This window comes from Muscardinus avellanarius (genome assembly GCF_963383645.1).
Source record: "Muscardinus avellanarius genome assembly, chromosome: 1".
NCBI lineage: Eukaryota > Metazoa > Chordata > Mammalia > Rodentia > Gliridae > Muscardinus > Muscardinus avellanarius.
Window position 1 is genome coordinate 138,366,619 of NC_137786.1, and position 19,858 is coordinate 138,386,476.

Below are 19,858 nucleotides of genomic sequence, written 5' to 3' on the forward strand. Positions count from 1 at the left end.
CCCATGGGGAGCCATTGCATGTATCACCATCAAAATTTTTTTTCATCCCTCTATTTTTATTTTTGCAAAGACTTGAGATGACTGGCTATTCTGTCTTTCATTTTCCATTTCTTTTAGAAGACACACCTTCTTCTTTTACTCCTTAGTCATTTCTTTTCCATCTGCTCTTAGGGTGTCCCTAATTGCTTACCAAAGTCTTACTTTCTTTAGGTTTGCACAGTCTCTTCCACTGGTATCTGATTCAACAATGACATCTTCCACCAATATTCCTGTATACCGCACTTAGAATGCAGTAGTATTTGCTGGTGGTAAATAGCTACTCTTTCTGTGTATTCCCTATCCACTGTGTAGGTATATGGAATGAAAATCTATAACAGGCCTGGCTGTCATCTAGCATTGATAAACTATGTTAAGGACACAGCCAGCTGAAGTCATCCCGTTTCTTTTGTCACTGCCTTTCTGTGGCTCTTAAAATGCTGGCAGATGTGCAACTCTAAACTGGATGTTAAATTGTCTCTCTTTTTGCTTATTTTTTCTTGAAATGTAAGCTGGGGTAGTTCTTTGCCGTGTTTAACTACTCATTTGGGCCATATCACATTAGCATCATGTCCAATTGAGCAAATATGTTGTTTTCCTTGTACACAGGGAACAAAGAGGGACGCTTTTGCCTTAGTAGCTAACCCCCTCCCTTCCACAACACACTACCTTACTGAGAAATATATGCAACAAATCATTTTACTTTTCCTCTTTCATCGTTCTCTGTGAGAATTTTCAATTGCTCCAATTCAGTATAAAAGTCTTCCTGTGGACAGAATTTCACATTGGACTAAAACAGTTGGAAATCCCAAATATGTGGTTTAATCCCATAATTTATTGAAGCAGTATCAGAGATGTATTATTCAACTTGATCATCAGGATGGCATGTTTATACATATTTAATTTCTTGTTTCTCTTCTGAGTTAAGAAACTTATTAATCTTAAGTCTCTGAACTGTCTTTGCTTATTCATGGTGGTCAGGACACACATTCTTCTGTTCACTCCACTTACTGATTTTTATTTCAAGAGTTTCAGTCTTTAGGTAAGGCTGTACCTTATATGAAGTCTCACTGTCAATTCAATTTCACTGAAAAAAAACTATTTTCATCATCATCATCACCACCATACAACTGAAATCTTTTATTTGGATCATTTTATTACATGTATATTTAATATACTTATTGAAGAGTAGCTTTAATTCTGATACATAAATCTACTTTGATATCTAAAATCTGGGCCATTGGAATTCAATGGAAAATTGCTACAAATGAGTTGATGTTTTCTATATTATTGCATCTTCATATCCAAAGAATTTTATTAATATGCTACCCATTGGAGGACATGATTATATTCTGGATTTCTGTGAGTCAGTTTGATTAAATTGAACTGGTTCTGAAGCATAATTTTTCTGTGTATGTTCATGGTGCGTGATTCTTTTAAGAGACCCCAAGTTTTTTATCTTTGTTGTTAGACCGAAATCTTTCATATGGAGATTGAAATCCAAGGTTTGAGTTCAAGGAGAATTATTGCTTTCAAGGGCTTCCAGCTTAGGACAATAATTTCAGTAGTGTGTATTTCTCTTCTTTAATATTCATTTTCTGAATGACTTTCTAATGACTGATAGGTGACTAATTATACTGTTATGACTTCATCGGTAATGTTTTAAAAGACTGGTCATTTTATAAGACAAATTTAGGACAGAAATTTTAAATTAACTGATTTTTCATAATTTACTATATTTAGTGATGGCTTTTCATTTCTTTTTTCCCCTCCTGTAATTTGTTTTAAATTCCCATCAGGAATAACCATTATTTGTCTCTTTTTGAAAGCACTGGTACTAGTTCTTGGTGAATAGAAGAATTTGTCCAGAATTGGATTCAGTATTTATAAAGCACTTATATTTTATTTTTAGTCCCACCACGTAACCTGATGATCGATATCCAGAAAGACACTGCAGTGGAAGGTGAGGAGATTGAAGTCAACTGCACCGCCATGGCCAGCAAGCCAGCCACAACTATCAGATGGTTCAAAGGGAACAAGGAACTCAAAGGTAGGAAACCAGCTGCCCTGTACTGAAGCAGTCAGTCAGCACTTGGTCCAAGCAAGTTTGTGGAAATCATAGACAGATGCAAAACATGCCCCCAAAACAAAATTATTCATTTAGATGTGGTTTATAAAATTGGTTACTGAAAACATTTGAGGCCAAAGCAGAATAGCATTTTACTGTTTTGATTCATTTCCGCATTCTGTTTATTGTCAGAGGGCTCATGGTGATATTTGTTGCTCTACTCAGAGACCTAGGAAAAAAACTGAACCTATAAACTAGAACTCTTTCTGACGGGAAGAACTACAGTTGGGGGATGTTCCCTGAGCTTGGGCTACATCTACACCTCAATTCTCATCGCTTCTGAACCCTTTATTCTGTGGTGACTCAGACTGGGTCACAACCCCAAATTAATTAATTGATTTTGGTGGCATTGGGAATTGAACCCAGGGATATTCTACCCTAAGACTAAGAATTTTATCTTAAGTTTAAATTTCTAGGAGCCACCTTTCATGTAAAACCTCTAATTCAGTTGCCCAGTCACCAGCCTTTTACAAAGTCTCTGACGTGGTGACAACAGGGTAAGAGCAGCCCCCTCAGTCACACTCATTCAGCCCCCTCAGTGCTAGGTTCCCACACATGTGTTTCCTGCGCCTTCGGGTTCCTGCCACCTCAGCTGTAACCTTAGATAGAGGTTAAGGTCTGTGCCCTGCTGGACCATTTTTTTGTCAGTTTCCTAAGTCTTTCATGTATGTCAGGATTCCAATTCTCTTTTTTTTAGCATCACCGTGCAAGCTGTACCCTGAACAATGGGTATAGAAATACTTAGATGTGTGTTTTTGTTTCTTCTAAAATGAGAATAGAAATAATACATACCTTATGGGATTTTTATGAAGATGAGATGAGTGAATATTTGTAAAACATCTAACTAATACCTGGGCCAAAACAAATGCTGTCTGTATGCTTGCTAAATAAATAAACAGTGTGAGGAAGAACAGAATAAGCCCTTTTAGAAAGGTGATACAGAACTCTATATCTGGAAACGGAGAAATCTATATCTAACAGCTTAAATTTCCAAAAGCTTGTTCTGTTTTAATCTCCTATTTCTTAGGTATGCTTTGGGGAGGAAAGAGTTTCTCATTTCCCCTCTGCTTTTCTGTCCAAGTGAATTGACCCATTAAATGTGTACCGATAAGTACAAAACATTAAAAGAAAGTTAATGGTGTGCCATGTTCCTGGGAGTGCTGGGTTCAGGAAGGGACTGCCTTGGCCTATTCAAACCATCCGGAAGCCTCGTCCCCGCTTTTCTGGGTGTTCTTGGACGTGTCTCCCATCTGGCCCGAAGCCCTATATCTTACTTTGCTCTAGCCCACTGCCGCTGCATTTCTGTGGTCTTCCAGAAGACTCAGAGTTTAAACATTTCAATTACAATTTCAATTATGTAAATCCATTTAGTTACTTTCCCTCTTAATTGTTGATGATGGGGGTAGGCAAAAAGGGTTGTTTATATCTCAACTGCTGATTGAATTACTTAGGGGATTTGGATGACGTCCTGGAATTTTTAAAAGGCATGACAGCCTCATAGATATTTCAAATTCAGATGGTTGTAGTGGTAAAAAGTGCTGTTCTTTCTCTCCTCCCAAATCCCCTAAACAGCCGGATATCAAAGTGGTTGAACTTTCAGCTGACTCTGTAGGAGGTCTTAAGATAGAAGAAACAGATGTAATATGTTTCATTAAAAATAGTGTATAGTAAGCCAGGCATGGTGGCGCACGCTTATAATCCCAGCATTCAGGAGGCTGAGATCGGAGGATTGTGGTTTGCAGACAGCCTCAGCTACTTAGTGAGGCCCTCTGCAACTTAGTGAGACCCTTCTTCAAAATAAAGAATAAAAATAGGGCAGGGGGTGTAGCTTGGAGGTCGAATGCCCCCGGGTTCCATCCCCAGACCCGCAAAAAAATAAATTGTGTATGTTATTTGGAGTTGAAATATATCTTAAGTATTATTCTATATGATTGAAAACTAGGAAATAATCACATTATCATTTATCTATCCACAGATTGCCCTTATCCTAATGATTTCTTTTGCATTCAAATTGTAATGTTGGGTTAGTGGGATAGGGAAGTGGACTTAAAAACAGACTGATGAAAAAATCTTTCACCCATCTCTGGTTGCTTAATACATTTTCTTTCCTGCAGGCAAATCGGAGGTAGAAGAGTGGTCAGACATGTACACTGTGACCAGTCAGCTGATGCTGAAGGTGCACAAGGAGGACGACGGGGTCCCGGTCATCTGTCAGGTCGAGCACCCCGCGGTCACTGGAAACTTGCAGACCCAGCGGTATTTGGAAGTACAGTGTGAGTACCTGAAATATGTGTGAGGGCATAGCATGGCCGTGCTAAAAGCCTCTTCAGAAGCCATTTATTGGATGCATACATACGTTTTGTATAGAATAGATGGAATGTGTTTCCTGTTATCTCAGTAGGAAAACTAATGAAAAGATTGTTTTAAGGAAGTACTGCCATATTACAAAGTGCCAATGACAATGTAAGAATAGTATGTTTAAGCCAAATGTAAAACTCAGATGATGCCAATCACCTTAACACACAACTTAAAATCAATTTCTTTGAATATAGACTGCCATCATTTTTATGCCAACTTCAAAAATCTAGGGTAATATTTCCTTTTATTGAATCCCATGGTAAGCATTGGATTTTTATAGACGGTATTTCATTCCATTTCACATCAGCATTTTGTTTTAATTGTAAGTTCTCTTCTGTTTTAGCTTAAGTCATAGCAATGAGTTCAAAATCACACTCTTTGGGATAAGTGCCACATCTTGATGGCTTCATCAATAAAATCTAGACTGTAGCGAGTGAAGCTGTCTCCCTACAGTGTCCTGTAGACTAAGTAAGTCCTCCACATCTTCTCCTCTAAACACTTCTGTGTCAAAAACATGTGGTTTCTGCTCAGAACCATTCTGTGCCAAGGTTATGGCCAAGTAGCCAGCTTCTTGCTTTTCATCAAAAGACTTCTATAACTTGGCCTTTGAAAACTTCCAGGTGATAATTAAATATGCAGAGTGAAAGCACTGTAAGAATGTGGTCAGAATGGCAGACTGCAGACCTAGTGAAGGAAAATATTGCCCTCCTTGAATCCTTTTGTTAGTGCCCTAGGGCCACTGTAACAAGTTATAGTACCACAAACTTGAGGACTTAAAATACCAGAAGTCCATTCTCTCATGGTTCTGGAGACCAACAACCAAGGTATCAGTCAGATTGTGTTTCAGGCTGTGTTTCAGGCTGTAGGGAATCAATGAGCCTTCCTTTCCCTGTCCAGCTACTAGGGTTCTAGGAGTGCCTTGGCTTACAGCTTCAGAACTCGAGTCTGTCTTTAAATGGCCTTCTCTTCTGTGTGCCTCTTATAAGGCTACTTGTCATTGGATATAGGATCCACCTAAGATAACCCAAAACAGTCTCATCTCAAGATCCGTAAGTTACTTATATCTGCAAAGACCCTTTTTTCCAAATTAGACCACATTCACAGGTTCTACTGGTTAGAACCTAGGCATATCTTTGGAGGCTAATACATTTCTTGACACATATTTAAATTGCTTGAGTAAAATAGAGGAGTAGAAAAGCACTTATAAAATTTTGCTTGGTCCCCTTTGTAAAGGACTATCCCATTCCAACCTTTTTATACCCTGTGAGCCTGGCTCAATTTAACATTACATAATGCAGGTTTTTCTTGTTAATTCTTTCCACTATTTCATTATATAGCTTCATTATGAGCATCATGCTAATAATTTTCATATCACTAAAACTATTGTGGTGTAATGTCCCTATAATGGGAAAACAGAAATGATCAGATATTATCTAAATTGGCAGATAGTAGATTTCTTGTGACTCTGTTAATATGTAATTCATTTAAGCAAACTTAATATCCATTAACTTTCTTTGTAGGGGCCCATTAGCCTTAATAATACATTCGCTCCTTTGTGAGTCCTGAGTAGATACTTGCCTGGTTTACACCCCTAAACTCTTTAAGTAGTTTCCCAGAGTATCCTTTAAATAGAATACAGCCCTTCCCACCTACGAAATTATACTCAGTGCCAAATGCAAAGTATTTCAAGCATTATACCTCCCACCCCTTGCAAAAACTTGATAATGATCCTTATAAGCCTTGGCTTCCATATTCTCGAGATTCAAGAGAGATTTGTCCTTGCAAGAAAAGTAATAAGGTTGTGTATCTGACTTCATTTGACTTCAATCTTACAAAGTACTGCCGGCTCCTACCTGCAGGAAAGGACTTTAACGCCTTCCAAAAATGAGGCTGCACTGAGTGATCATTCTAGACTCTAACATGGCGCGCGCGTGCGTGTGTGTGTGTGTGTGTGTGTGTGTGTGTGTGTGTGTGTGGTGAGGGGAATGGCAACTCTCTTTTTTACTCCAACATAAACTGCACCTGCGTGCTTGCGCACGCGCGCGCGCGCACACACACACACACACACATACACACACACACAATTATCCTTGATGTTCCATTTTTGGAATATATGTAGGGGAAAATATTTGTGTAGAAAGGAAGGTTAAGAATTACAATTTTTTTATAAATCCAAATGGAAATTTAGTATCTGGTTCGGAATCTTAAATAAGCTTATCAGTGTTTGAGAAAGTCACTACCCTTCATTCCTAGAGCACTACTAAGAACTTTATGGAGTCAGCCAGGAATTCCTTAAGTAGCCTCTGTAAACAGGATTGGGATTCTCTACTTTGTTCCTACCAGCCTTACTCTCCTTAAACACCAGCAAAGGTGCAGTAACGCAAGTCTCGTGCCTGGGAAGCCTGAAGGACCTGCCACAGGGCCCTACCACTTACTGGTCCCGGGCCCTGGGGCTCGTGGCTCACGCACCTTCCTCAGGTCAGTCATTCCCCTTCAGAAAAACAATACCAGATCTGAGAGCCATAGAAAGAAGAGATTTTTTGCATGCAGGAGAACCTGAGACTAATTTGTTAAATAGCCAGTCGTGTGGGTGCTGAATTAGTGTGGATACTATGTGAGGAGTAACATCGTGCCTATATTTTAAAATTGTCCCAGGCCATTAAAGTTGGTAGTTCTTAGGCCTTCGGGGAATCACTAGCTCCTTTAAAAAATCATTTGGTATCTATCTGTAGTGCTGGAAAGATGACTAAAATCACATATTCAGCACCTTGCTTACAATGTAAGGAAGGAGTTCACCCCTCAGAGTTTTCCTTGCTTCTGTTGTTTCACATTGGAATGCCCGTCTTTCTTAAATCACCTTATTGCTTTAACCTACTGAAGACTTAATAATATTACCTATAAAAGCATAAATTTTATTTATTAGGTATATATGCCTAGTAAACATTTTTAAAATACACAAATATTTTTATATCCTTTCCTTTGCCACCTAAAAAGATTTCTTATACTGACATCAGTGATTGATATTATCACCAGGAGACACCACGCCCTCCCATGGACCGCAGATTCTGCCCTGAGTTAAGAAGACTGCCTAGGGGCAGATCGAGCGCTATGAAATACACTCCGTTGATTTAACCCTCACCAGTTTTGGCCAGTGAAGGTTTATGGAAATGTCTCTACTCCATCTAAGTCGATTGAATATTAACCAGGCTATGAACGGGGTTAAATGACAGATGATAGGTTTCAATTCTGAATCCTTTTTTAAAAGTAATGTTAAAAGGGAAATGAAATACTGACAACCTGCATTGTACGCCTCTGAATATCCTACTTTAAGTGTGACAAGGAAGAAAAGGGAGGAGGGACACCTCCTTCTCAGGATGGAGTGCCTCTGTATTGCATAGCCAAGGCCGAAGCCGCCACTTGGAATTGCTTTTGTCTTGTGGATTCAAGTCCTAATTAATTGAACCAGAATTTTGCAGTGTTTGTTTGTTAGTACCCTTATTTGTGGTACCAAGAGAAATTGTTGTGCCCAATTATGTGAAAAATCAGCCAGATGTGTATGCTGTCATACTTTTAATAATCCTTAAGTTTTTGGTGAGTACAGATATTAATTGTGTTGTATGCATTGAAGTGATTAACATCAATGTAATTTATCATCTGGAGATTTCTGAACATAAATAAATGAGTTGTTTTGTTCAGCAAGGTGTTGACCCCTTCAGAATCAGTGAATTAAAGTCCCCCCTTTTTATTATAAATATGAAAGGCATCACAATCAGCCAAGTGTTCAGTTATTTGATTTTCTGGGGCATTAGCCGCTCTTGTTTGTGACATTTCCCTGTTGGGTGCTCGTTTGCAAGCTCATTAATAAGGTTTTCTCATAGGAACGTTGCTGGGAATGAGGAACATAAAGTAGGGTTCTTAGTTTCCTAGCTTTCATTCTGAGACCCAGCAAGGGTACAGCAGCAGCACACAGCTAAATGTTTAAAACAGGAAATAATTATGTTCGCAAGCTGAAATTCAAAGCTTTGTGTCTCTTAGATGTTATGCAGAGAACAGTTTTGCTTTCGAATGTTCTGATCTATATGACCCTAAAATCTTTCTGTGCATTTTTTTTCTTGCAAGTGTCTGTATAGTTGGTGGTGCCCAAGTTTACAACACGGTTGATTATAGCAGAGCGTGATACAATTGTAGCGCGGTTAGTAGAGCCTCAGATCTGAGGGAATGCACTCTTGTCAAATAACAGCCTGTTTAAATAAGAACGGTTCACTGTGCGTTAAAAGAAAACTGTCTAAATAGCATCAAGGTGGCAACACAGCGACATAAGCTGGGAATTCAAAGAGAAGCTGTGACCCTCAGTATGGAATTCAGATTGCTGTGCAGAGGGAGGAAAGCCTTCCTCTGGACAGAGGCCGATGTGAAGCTCTCGAGTGACTGCTGCGAGTCGCGTGTCTTTGATTTCACCCACCATAACCTTGCTCTTTAAAATGTTTTGCAAAAATCCTTGTTTTGTGAGGGTTTTGTGTGTGTGCATATTTGCAAGAAATAGGGGGGGAAATCAAAAGATGAGTTTTGAAAGGGAGAATGAAAACAAAGCCTGTAGAATTGGGGGCTTGAATGCCTTCCCTGCTCTGATTATCATCTGACAGTTGATCATGTATGTGGGCATCATTTTCAAAATGAGTTTTATTGACTGGATGTAGTCAGGTATTTTATAAATCCATATTCCCGCTCATCTAAGGTCCAGAGAAGGTAAGGATTTTTTTTTTCTTTTATTTCCTCAACTTGGAGAAAATTGGGCATCGAGGAGATGATCAAAACCTGTTCTTTATCTGTGACAAAATAGATGTTTTTCTAGTATTGATAGTGCCCTGCAGTGAAGAAGGAAGAAAAACCTGGAAATCAGAAAATCTTTCCTGTTTGGAGTGGAGGATAAGACTTAGTTTCCAAGAACAGCTCCTCTGCCACATCCTCTCCCCCATCAATTCTGCTCCCAGGTTGTATTCTTCAAAGCATAATAGCTGGCGGTTTCAGATTTGGCCTGTTTCTGTCTGATCTCCAGTCTCCTTTTTAACAGAATCTTAAAGCAATGAATTGAATTTCAGGGAGGTTATTTCAGTATTTATTATACTCATGAGAAGTAATCAACACATAGAGACCCCCTGATTAGAGCTCAGATTTTAACCTGTCATTTTTTTGTGTGTTAACAGAGAGCAGTGGCAGTTCCCGGTTCCTAATGTTCTAAGAGCTTTAGATTCTTGGTGATGCATTCTGTGGCAGGAAAGAGGGCAGGAGGCAGAGTGACCAATATTCAAAATACAAAGAGGGAATGCTGGGCCAGCTACATTGCAAGCAAGACTAGGATGAGCCTCAGGAGAGAAAGCCTTTGCCTTTGAAGGTGCATCCTGCAGAAAAGAGGCCTGTTTTCCTAAGGACTGGCTTCCCACTTCTCACTGACCTAATCTATTTTTAAAAGATAAGGCTGTTTTGCTGTAGACATTGAATACTGACATAGTGAAACTAGTCTTCTAATGTGCACTCTTTGCTTAATGGTTTTTAACTCAAGGTCAAATTTTGATTCTGTGGGAGGTTAAATGGTTGTGAAGCTGGCCTCTAAAAAGAATGGTCAGGCAACATCCTTTATGATTTCCCTCTGATACCACTTTGAGATACGCACAAGTGCTAAGTAACTGTGTAATGAAACGAGAGTGCATAAACCAGCACACCTGGGCTGAACCCCGAATTTAGGAGCTGGATTAAGCTTACAAAAGGAAAACACAGCCATATTTTGTGAAGAGGGCTAAGATGAATTCATAGTCTAAAGGGTGTGTGTGTGGGTGTGTGTGTGTGTGTGTGTATGTGTGTGTGTGTTGTTGTTGTTGTTGTTGTTGTTGTTGTTATCAGTAGGAGAGATAGGAGTAGACATTCTTGCCCCACTATTTCTCTACTTTCTCATTCACCATTCTGGTATTTACCCATTGAATGGACATTTTATTTCCAATGTCTGTAGTGTAGTGAATACTGATGTTGTTACTAGTTACCAGGAATTTTAAAAAAAATAAATAAATCACAGAGGTAATGTTCTCCTGGGGTTTGCCCAGTGTTTGCTTCAAAGCTTGAAGATTTCTTCAAAGACTGGAAGAGTGCTCTGTGGGTATGTACTCCATTCAAGAAGCATGGGCAACATCATTCCCAGCCACAATAAAACTGAATCCACTGGGTGAACAGTAAGTTTCCACAAGAGGCAGTGGCGCTATACTGTGGCACTTGGCCCCACCTCTGTTTCACTAGAGTTGGCTCATCTCCTTCTTAATAATTCAGCCCTCTTCAAGAAATGCGGTTTAAGTGCCATAATCTATATGTCCATGGGACAGCAGGAGGTCCTTCACCTTGCAAACAAATAAGGGAAGTGGAAAGTTACTTATAAACATAAAAATAGAAAGCAAGCCTTTTGCAAGATGTTCTTTTGGGCTCCTGTGAGAGTGCCATATGACCATTCCCTAACCAGCCGCAGTCACCCTGTACACTAGACATTGCCCTCCTTGGGTTACAAAGCTGTCCTCTTCCAACTATTTAGACAGCCATATTGTAGTGGTTGATCCTTACTTTGAGCTCAAACAGCTTCTAATACTGACCAAATCTCAGGTTAATCTTTGCATTGTTGTTCTACTCCAAACTGCACTAATCCTCCCTGATTGACAAAGACTCTTCCGTCAATGCTTCCTTGCTTGAATGCACAGGGGCTGACCCAAACCCCAGCCATGCCCATAGCATCTGGGCCCATGCTGCCCTGAGTTCTCTGGGTAGGGGTAGGACTTGAAACAATTAGCCCTTTATCCACAGGCATCAAATCCCACACTCACCGGTGTTTCATAATATCAGATAGAGGGCCGGGCGTGGTGGCGCACGCTTGTAATCCCTGCACTTGGGAGGCAGAGACAGGAGGATTGCGCAGGTTTGAAGCCAGCCGCGCTGGCTTAAGAGACCCTGTTTCCAAATATAAAAACGTATAAAATAGGTCTGGGAGTATAGCCCGGAGGTAGAAGGGCATCCAGGAATCCCAGTACCACCAAAAACAAAAACAACCAAATAAAAATATCAGATGGAATCTAAGCACAGAAGATGGAGAGCCCGTGTCCCAAATGTAGTTGCAGGAACAGATTTGCACCCAAGCCCCCGGGCCTGGTTGTAATCAGCACATTGAACACCTGATGCTGTCAGGAAGAGAGAGAAAGTGGCAGGTGCCCCTGGGATAATAAGTCTCCTGCCAGAATACCAGGACACCTTTCCCTTTGCCTCGGCCCTTTTCCTCTCTGCTACACAGGAAGTATGACATCCCAATCACAAGGAAACAGCAAAGTACCTTTAAAAAAAAAAAAATTGAGGACCTGATATGTTAGTGTTGGACTCCAAAGAGAAGACTATGCTTTTTCATTTGCATAGGAAATTGAAATACAGGTTACAGAATCTTGAGTCTCATCCTTTGAAAAGATCACAGAGTGTGGTGCAAGGTCAGACTGGCATGAAATCAATTGTAATCTGCCAGCAAGCCATTCTAACCTCTTTAAGAGTCTCTTTTTATATTTTCCCCCTTTATAGAGAGAGCAAAGTACATTTAAAGAAAGTCTCATCAAATCAGAATGTCTTTCTAATATTATATTTTTAATTGGTTGCTACTATAGTATGACCTAAAGACTCCTGGTATTTAACCCTCTGTGCAGCTTTGACTAATGAACAAATTTTGTCTGCAATAGCAGTCTTGCTAAGTGTCTTTTATAGGGTTTTTAAAAAAATTACAGTGTATTATGAAAACCTCAGATCCCTCGACCTAATTGATTGGCTGTTGGTGATGCCATCTCTATAACTGTAATGTTCCTTAAGTGCACAGACCTAACTATCTTTCTTTTTTTATATAGCAGTTCTGTTTTATAATGATATTAAGCCATTCTGAGTGATACATTTCTGGACAGTTATTGCACTTGAGTAGAGAGTATCATCTGGCTTTTAGCCTTGTGCCTTACAACACCAACTGAGGTGTAAAATGATCCCCTAGAAAATGTACTAGGTTTTACCTCATTACTTAAAAATAAATCTTGGAGTCTGGTTCCGTCTCAGAAAAGATTTGGTGGGTTATAGCATTTGATTTATGGACATAATTAAAATATAAATGATGGGCTCTGGGCTGCTCTATCAGCCATCTGGATTGTTCACTCTTTTGACATATTCATACTGCAGACAGGATCTTCCTCCTGGGGAGATTTAACGTCCCTGGGTTCTAGAAGTGTCCAGTGGAGCCCCAGGTTTCTATACCACCTGTTGAAAATGCTTACCTCCATCTTTCAGGACAAAGGAAGCAGAACAGAATTTGTATTTATTTATTTATTTATTTATTTATTTATTTATTTATTTATTTATTTATTTTTAGTTTCTATCACCTGGGGACGGATCTTGGCACATAGACCTTCTGTTTGGTTCATAGGGTATGAAGATAGCTCAGCTGCTCATGGTCATATAGTATGCCCATAAATACTGCTTATGTCCCCAGAGGGGAACGTTCTTGTTTATAATGCATCATGATTAGTCTTTACCTTTTCAGTCACCTATTAAGGTTACTGTGGCAGCCGTTTGCATAAGTACAGGGTAGATGCTTCTCCAGAAGCCTAAATCATAAATTGGAAAAAGTCAATTATCAAAACTAAAGGTGCATTTTCTGTGGCTTAGCATATGACTTTTTTATATAAATTCCAGGAATAGCAAGTCCTTAGCTTGTTCTTCCTGATTTATGTGTGTAACTGACAACTGGTAAACAGCTCATTAGGAACGTAAAAAAAAAAGTATTTAACTAAAACAAATTCAGTGGTACTGAAGAGGCAGGGTGGATTAGATTATTCAACACTCTATTATTAATGGACATTGAGCGTGTAAAACCTATAGTGCGCTGTACTGAAAGATATACCCTTTCTGTTTGCTTGTAAACTACATGAAGGGGGGAAAAGCCAATGGAAACTTTCCTCATAGGCCAGCAAGCATTCTGCTTCTCCCTAATTAATGGGCCTAAGTCAGCAATGCATGAAAAATGTAGTCCTTTTGTGGATCACAGATTAACCTATAAGCAAATGTTACATTTCAGTTCAAATTCTGAGCTCTAAATTTAGCCTGGCCCAGAATGGTCCATGGGTAAGAATGACAGATCCACTAACCAGGAACTCCATAGTACTGCTATTTCTAAGTATGAGCCATGGGGTAGCAGGTCTTTTGTTATGTATATGCTCAGTGTCGTAATCTTCTCCCTTTAATTTGCTTGTTTTTTTTTTTTTTTTTTTTTTAAGATTTCACCAAGTAATGGCTGGGGGCTTACACCACTAAAAATAAGAGCCATATTTGGATAAGTCATCCATGCTTGTATTTAGCCTAAGAAGTGGTCCATAGCTCCATAGCTCTAGAGAGAGGTACCCAAGGGCTCTTACTGTAGCCCAGCAGCTGGTGCTAGTTCAGTGTCATCTTGTTTATCCTTTGTGAGTATTTCTGTCTGTCTTTAATGGCTACCTTCCCAACCTAGTCATCAATATCTGGAAACCTTGCCATTTTGCTCTTAAACATTTCCTTTGCCAGAAAGTCCAAGAGTAGGACATTGTTACTTCTAAGTGTCTGCTGGAGCTTTTGGGATCTTTCAGCCTGATGTCCTCTGGGTTCTCTGGCAATAACATAGTTTCTCAGAAAGTACTATCTGTGCACCTTGTGCAGTGCACATTAGTGGGTATACAAGGGGCTCCTTTAAAAGGACTTGAACGCCATGTGCTTTTCAGAGGCATGAGAGAGAGAGAGAGATCTGTGGTAGGAACTAGCCTATTAAAATGCATCTGGTAGCAGCCACCCCTAGAGAGGACGTCCTTGTGCATCTTAGGTATCTGTGTACCAGATGAGATTACTTGAACCCGCCATATTTCTATCTTCTCTCCTGTTCCATAGGATGAATGTTAATGAGCTAACCACTGCTTGTAAAAGGCCAAGGGGCTGTTGTTTAGGTGGTATGATTGTCTGAGAAAGTAAAACTATGGTAATTGTTTTGACCTTCCTGCCAACTGATGTCTTGCCCTCTCACATTTATTACTCTTGGGTACATTTCCAAAAATATACATTTACAGAGCAATAGAATTAAATGAGAAAACTGATTTAGGGATTAGTAGCTTGTTAGTTCTACATAGGAAAAAAAATCTAATACCAGCTGGGCGTGGTAGCACACGCTTGTAATCCCTGCGCTTGGGACGCTGAGAGAGGAGGATCACACAGGTTCAAAGCCAGCCTCAGCTACTTAGTGAGGCTCTCAGCAACTTAGTGAGACCCTGTTTCCAAATAAAATATAAAATAGGTCTGAAAGTATAGCCTGGAGGTAGAAAGCCTCTGGGTTCCACCCCCAGTACCACAAAAAAAAAAAAAAAATCTAATACCATTTAGGTTTTATTTGTAATGTACTCGTACATCTATTTGTGTTAATTACAATTTCTTCAGCTTTCGACCCCATTCCAAGCACCTCCTGTCTTTCATCTTATATCCAGCTATGCCCAAGCATAGTTTTAAGTGGCTTGTGGAAGTAAGAATACTTACATCACTTTCCCAGATGCTTCATTGCATTAGTAAGCTGTCCTTGGCTTTGGTTATGGATTGGCACTGGGAACTATTTTTAATCGGAAATCCATCCCAGTATACATTCCTGGGCTTTCTTTCCTTGGGTTGTATCTGTGACTGTGGACTAGCTACCTCATTCCATACAACTGGGCTTGTTCTATGACCACTGATGGCTTCTATGATAGTAGTCTCTGAGAAAACATCAGTTTCCCTTCTTTTCATGTCAAGATGTCAGAATTTTATGGGGTCCACCCAAACCTCCCACTTCTTATTAAAGCCATTTGAGTGGGATTCTGTACTTGTTCCTTTTCCATTTGAAAACAAGAGCATAGAAGAAGGAAACTTATTAATATGCAGTGTCACAACTTATTGTCACATAGTAATATATGATATATGATAAAATATATCAATTCTGAGCACCACAACTATCTGTGGCTTCACCTCAGCATGAAGGCAAATGAGTTTCCTTTAGCTTGAGTGAGTTTGGAGATAAACTTCAATGTAACAAAATGTATTTCAGAGGAAATGTTTGATGTGGCGCAGTTGGCTTATGAATCTCTTATCTATTTGCGGTTCACTCCTTAGAGTTATTAGTCAATTTAATTTGAGCAAATGCCAGGATTACTAACTAATTATAAGGATGTAACTGAAGGCGTGCGGATGGGGAGAGTGAGGGTAGAATGGCGGGGTTTATGGCAGCACACAAGTCTGGTTTCTTTCACCTGATTGTATCATTTGCTAAACATTATACTTGTGTTGTTATCACAGATAAGCCTCAAGTGCACATTCAGATGACTTACCCTCTACAAGGCCTCACCCGGGAAGGGGACGCGCTTGAGTTAACCTGCGAAGCCATCGGGAAGCCCCAGTAAGTTCTGAAGGCCAAGGTCGGCAGAGGGCCGTGAGCAGGAAATGTCACAACACAAGGATATGCATTCACAACTCACTGGCCTGCCACCTGTCTCCTGCTATAAAGGATGGAAGGTTTTTCAGAAAATAAAGAATATTTAGTAAGAAGGGAGATAAATACCTTTGGTTCTTAAATAGTCAGGATTGGGAGAAAAAGGAAATGTCCACTAAGAGTAAAAACTCAACTAACTCTCTTTTATTATCATCCTCATGATTATCAGGACAATTTTCTCTATCTTCCACACACAAATAATCTTAATAAAAGTTTGTCATGCTCACAATCTAATGATGTACCTGCTACCTACCGTATGAATGTCTAAGCTGCCAGAAAGATGATCTTCAGACTCAGCTTGAATTGCTGTGCATAGGGTCAGCTATACACCCTACCTTTAATTTCCATCTCCTTCCCTAAAAGAAAAGCATCACATTTGACTCTGAGAAGTATTTTTGTTAGTAAGGAAAGGTTCAGCAACTTTCCTCAAGGAGGATGTGTTTGTTTGAAAGGAAAAGAAGAACCAACCAAGCCTCATTGTATTGAAAAGTATAAAGGAGGTACTTCACTTGCCCCTATAAAATGACATAAACTGAGTGATGGAAATGGCATATATCACCACCAATATGGCAAAAATCCATGGTATGGATTCACTTTACTTTGGAGAGAGGAGAATATTTCGTTAAGATTGTTCTTAACTATTTCTGGGGCGGGGGAATCCATGGAATCATGAAATGGGAGAACAGGTCAATGTTGGGCTTATGGGTACTCAAACTTTAAGTGGTCCCCAACAAAAAAAAAACAGCACTGAGCTCCCTCTGCTGTCCCTGTGGCTTGGCTTTTTTTTCTTCATAAGTCTTGCTAACCAACATAGGCACAGTTCATAGAAAGAGCTAAGAGCATCATAACAAAGCATCCCCCAAAATCTTTGGAAGGCATTCTCCCCACAGTAAGTGAGGATTAGGAGTGACCTGTGCCTGAGTCCAGAGAGCCAAACGGGGGCCTGGCGACAGCCAGTGCTCTCTTCTCATTTCAGCCCTCCCTGTTGTTGTGCCGGTCTTCCCCTGGGCTGGTATACCCTTCCCTCTGTCTAACCATTTCGTTTGAAGGATGACCTTTGAAAGATGGAAGGTACTCTTAATTTTGTTTTGCTTTTCCTCTGGTGTTTCCGAATTACTTGGCTCTGTTAGGCACTGACAGAGAGGTCTTTTTCTCTTTTGAATACTGCGAAAAGATTCAGATCATTCTTTGTGTAGACTGAATTATGCCCTAATTAGAAGCTTACCTTGCCTCTAAAACAATTCAGTGTAGGGAAAAAAATCCTCAGAGGCCTCTTGCCACTCAAAATACCTATATTCAGCCACGTTAACCACATTTACGGTATATGGCTTGCTAACCTATATTTTGTTTCTGTGGGTCCCCTCCCCACCCCCGAAGAAGGTACTGTGTTCAACTGAATGTGCCACGGGGACAGTAAATTACATGTTTCCTTCAGGATGCTCATGCCAGAGAGGGCATTTGTTTGTTCCTCTCCAAGAGGAATGGGTATATGTTTGTGTGAGCAAGCACACATTACTCTGCTGCTATCCCTTCTAGCAGATTACCTATTTATTTTCTCAAGAAATTGCATACAATAAAAATGGTAATTTAACTTGCCATTAAATGTTGTGAATATTCTCAGCACTTACCCCCACTGACTGTTTCAGCTGTCAAGCAGCAGGACATTAGGTCTGATTGCCAGGCAGACCCATTTGCCATTGCCTACGAGGAAGACATATGCAGTACTAATTTTTAAATAATTTACTGGGTTGTGATGACAAACCCATGTGTAATTAAAGAAAAATTGTAACTTCACATCCCATTTGAAAATTGGAATGCTACTTGACAGGGCTAACTTGAGTATCCGCTCATGGTTAAGCACAGGCCTCTCGTCCTGCTATGGTTCCCAGAGGTTGGGCAGAAACTGAAAGGAAGTTACTTCCGCACTGCAGGCTCTGGTGTCCTCCCTGTAAAGCCAACGCTTTGGGGCCAGAGATGTAGTTCGGTGGCTCAGTGGTAGAGTGTTTGCCTAACACATGCAGGGCCCTGGGTACCATCACTATAAAAAAAAAAAGGAAGGAAAAGAAAAGAAAAATTCTTGAAATTTTTCAGGCAGTGCCCTTGATTTATAGGTTAAGGGAAGCATCCTTAAAAACAGAAGATTCAAGTTCAGTGAGATTGAGTATGCGAGCATTTTTAGTTATGGTGAGTCCTGTGAAATTTGTTTCTTCCTAGTAAATATAAATGTAAACAGACTTGTCTCTGATGAGCAAGTTTTCTTGTGGTACCTAAGGGATGCATGTGGAGATGTGTGATTCACCTAGGAGCCTTATCTTCATTCAGCCTGGAGGGCTGCAGGTGCACTCATGGAGAAAGGTCTAACGATTTGTGGGCCTACAAGAGCCAGTGAAGAAAGGCTGCTGGCCAAGAAACAGATGGACACCGTGGGCCAGGGCATCAGAGCGGCCTCTTGGGTGAGGCGAGACAGGTTATGGGGAGCAGTTAAGGGAAAAGGAAGCGGTTGCATCTTTCCTGAATCAGAGTTAATTTCTCAAAAAGTAGAGAGCAAAAGAAATCACTATTCAGACATAGAAGTCCATTCCTTTTGGTGAAACTCAAAAATCTACTTAAATAACACACATGGCTTCTAAGAAAGCAAGCATCTTGGTGTGTTAGTTACCATCATATGAATGCATGTATCACTAGCCATGAACTTGATTTTTCCCCCTAATTAATTAGATGATTAACAATGGGTGAGCTCTGTCCCGCTTAAGTTGGTGTGAAACCACACAGCGGGGCATAAAAGTAGGGCACACTCGTTTATTTGCTGACTTGCTGAACATGAATTGGGAATAACGAGACTCCTGCTTGTGGTCTGTTGAAAGTTTTTCAACACCTGATCATGTTTTTTTTTTCTTTCTTTCTTTCTTTTTTACATTATATTCCAAACAGATTTTTTGAGACTTCACGGTTATAATTCTGTGAACTTAAAATAGCTCCAGTAGGTCCTTTTTAATTGTGTCACCCTGCATGCAATTGATTTAATGTATGGGTAAGACATATGATGCACAAATCTTAATGAGAAATAATAATGCGGCTTGTCTTTCTCCCTCTGCTCTCCTCTGCAGGCCTGTGATGGTAACTTGGGTGAGAGTTGATGATGAAATGCCTCAACACGCCGTCCTGTCTGGTCCCAACCTGTTCATCAATAACCTAAACAAAACAGATAACGGCACTTACCGCTGCGAAGCTTCCAACACGGTGGGGAAAGCTCACTCGGATTACATGCTGTATGTATACGGTACGTGAGCAGATACAGCAGCCCTCCGCTAGACCCACCCACAGGGAGCTGCTGCTTGGGATTCACTCCCAAAGTTTTTGGTCAAGTTGAAAACCAAAAACCAGTTGCTTTCCTTCAAGAACACAAAGAAGTCTGGCCCAAGGTGGACCCCAGCATCTCTACCTGGGTTGCAGTGACTTTTCTTCTCTCCCTCTAGACCCGGGGATTTCTAGGAGATCACAGTCCCTGGTCATGCTGAGTAGGAAAGCTATGTCCTCAGGCACCAGCCATGGAGATATTGGTAGAAGTAATGACTGAAAATTGCAACCTTATCAATTAGTTGCTTTCAGCTCAGAAGGTTTCTTCCCAGTGGTATTTTCCGATGATGTCTGGGCTAGCCTTTCTCTTGCTTTGATGAGCAGAACTATCCTATTTTCAGCATGAAGCTATTAAATTTCAGAAGATGTTGCAAGCCTGTAAATGCTTGAAACAAATA

At 40.2% G+C, this 19,858-nt stretch overlaps 1 protein-coding gene across 6 annotated transcripts in view; it reads left to right on the forward strand.

The window, feature by feature from the left end:
• The window catches only part of CADM1 (cell adhesion molecule 1), a gene marked incomplete at both ends in the record, with an annotated part of 345,003 nt that overhangs the window by 288,255 nt on the left and 36,890 nt on the right, over nucleotides 1-19,858 (forward strand). For all 6 annotated transcript variants that reach the window (XM_080717832.1, XM_080717833.1, XM_080717835.1 and 3 more), the window contains 4 exons: nucleotides 1,949-2,086; nucleotides 4,279-4,437; nucleotides 15,911-16,010; nucleotides 19,211-19,383. In XM_080717832.1, the coding sequence (XP_080573958.1) occupies nucleotides 1,949-2,086; nucleotides 4,279-4,437; nucleotides 15,911-16,010; nucleotides 19,211-19,383 (570 nt within the window). The remainder of the gene's footprint in view (nucleotides 1-1,948; nucleotides 2,087-4,278; nucleotides 4,438-15,910; nucleotides 16,011-19,210; nucleotides 19,384-19,858) is intronic.